The following is a 2,107-nucleotide window of genomic DNA, read 5'->3' as shown; positions in this document are numbered from 1 at the left end:
TTCCATAACAACTTAGGGCTCCTTTCAGAGAAGTATGTAACAACTAAACTCAAAATTCTTACAATACAAAATTGTTCAGATACATGTTGAAAGAACAGAGCCATGTAAATTATACATGAAAAAATATATACTATAATGGGGTATAGAAAACATTCTCTGAATTCAAAAAATGATATTGAGTTGTCCTGGGACACTTGCTTAAAATCTCATGGAGTCATATTGAGTATTAAGTATGCTTTACAAAAAAAAAAATAGAAAGGATTTAAAGATGTGAAAAAAATCAGATTTGTGAAATATAGGCAGTGTTCATGAAAACAGTTATAATAATCTGAAAGCGTTTGCAATTGATATTGTGTGGACAGTAATCTCTTTAGCTATCTAAGGCAATTTTCTATGAGATTATCTTTGCATAATCTCTAATATATAAAGTTAATATATCTATAATATGCTATTTAAAAAATATTGGAACCTCTAGAATAAAATATAAATTTCTTCTCAATAGAAAAATACATATTATTGGAAGAATGATTTAAAATTTATTTTAGAGGTCTCAAAAAGTATGACACTAAAATTATATTGGAACAATGATCAAATATTGGTACCGACACTTTATGCTATCATTGCCGAAATGCATAAAGATAAAACATTTCCACTTAAAGTACCCTCCCTGCACCTATCACAACATTCTTGTGAATGTGGAAAGTCCTCAGCTTGAGGACAGATATACTGAAAATTTAAGAGAACAAACCCCTATAGAATTAAATGTAGTTTAATTCATAGAGTACAAAAGATGCTTGAAGAACTCCTCTGTTGCAAAAAGAAAAACAGTGGGAAATTTTATTCTTTTAATCAGAATCTTATATCTCAACAATTTCTCTTTCAACAGACAATATAGGGATGACTGGGGGCAACCACTCAATGACAACTGAATTTATCCTCATGGGATTTATGGATCACCCAGACATGAAGACCCTTCTGTTTGTGGTGTTCTCTGCCATCTATTTGGTCACCATGGTGGGGAATCTAGGGTTGGTGGCCTTGATTTACATGGAGCGCCGTCTTCACACACCAATGTACATCTTCCTGGGCAACCTGGCTCTCATGGATTCCTGCTGTTCCTGTGCCATCACTCCCAAGATGTTACAGAACTTCTTTTCTGAGGACAGAAGGATTTCCCTCTATGAATGCATGGTACAATTTTATTTTCTCTGTCTTGCTGAAACTACAGACTGCTTTCTTCTGGCAGCAATGGCTTATGACCGCTATGTGGCCATATGCAGACCGCTGCAGTACCACACCATGATGTCAATGGAACTCTGCATTCAAATGACCACAGGAGCCTACATAGGAGGGTTCCTGCATCCTATGGTTGAAGTAGGACTTTTGTTGAGGTTAACTTTCTGTAGGTCTCATCAAATCAATCACTTCTTTTGTGATGTTCTTCCATTATACAGACTCTCTTGTGTTGACCCTTATATTAATGAATTGATGTTACTTATCTTGGCAGGGTCAATTCAAGTCTTTACTATTACTATTGTTTTAATCTCCTATTTCTATATCCTTTTCACTATATTCACAATGAAATCCAAAAAGGGAAGAGGCAAAGCTCTATCTACTTGTGCATCCCATTTCCTCTCTGTGTCAATATTCTATGGTTCTCTGCTCTTCATGTATGCTCAACCAAGTTCAGTTAATGAAGGTGAGAAAGATATACCTGTAGCTATTTTTTATACTCTAGTCATTCCTTTATTAAACCCTTTTATTTATAGTCTAAGAAACAAGGAAGTAACAAATGTTATAAAAAGAATTATCAAGAAGAGACAATTTTGTAATGTTCTGAAACAAGTATCATCTCCCTTGGAAAATTGATTTCTACTTGATAATAATATTTTTTTCTAATCCTACAAATACTGAGAAAGTGGAAATGAGAGATCATCCTAATGTATAATTCAAAATCTAAAATAGTGACATCCATCACAAGTGAGCTAAATATTTATCAGTTTCAAAGTGCAATTATTTACATATTTCAAGAAAATCCAATGAATTCTAATTTATATATAGATATATATTTAATACTGTATTTCACTTTGATTTTCAACTTGAATTT

The 2,107-nt window shown here is 33.0% G+C and overlaps 1 protein-coding gene across 1 annotated transcript; it reads left to right on the top strand.

The window, feature by feature from the left end:
• Window positions 1-897: 897 nt before the first annotated feature.
• On the top strand, window positions 898-1,869 carry LOC143407872 (olfactory receptor 5K3-like). The gene has a single exon (XM_076867036.2). The coding sequence runs from the start codon at window positions 898-900 to the stop codon at window positions 1,867-1,869; it is 972 nt and encodes a 323-aa protein (XP_076723151.2).
• The last annotated feature ends 238 nt before the right edge of the window (window positions 1,870-2,107 follow it).

The sequence above is a fragment of the Callospermophilus lateralis genome, chromosome 10 (assembly GCF_048772815.1).
Source record: "Callospermophilus lateralis isolate mCalLat2 chromosome 10, mCalLat2.hap1, whole genome shotgun sequence".
Classification (NCBI taxonomy): Eukaryota; Metazoa; Chordata; class Mammalia; order Rodentia; family Sciuridae; genus Callospermophilus; species Callospermophilus lateralis.
The sequence above is the reverse complement of the archived record's forward strand: the minus strand, read 5'-3'. Positions and strand labels throughout refer to the sequence as shown.

What these genes read in the sequence shown, in the direction of transcription:
- LOC143407872 (XM_076867036.2), top strand. Translation starts at nt 898, where the DNA reads ATGACTGGGGGCAACCACTCAATGACAACTGAATTTATCCTCATGGGA.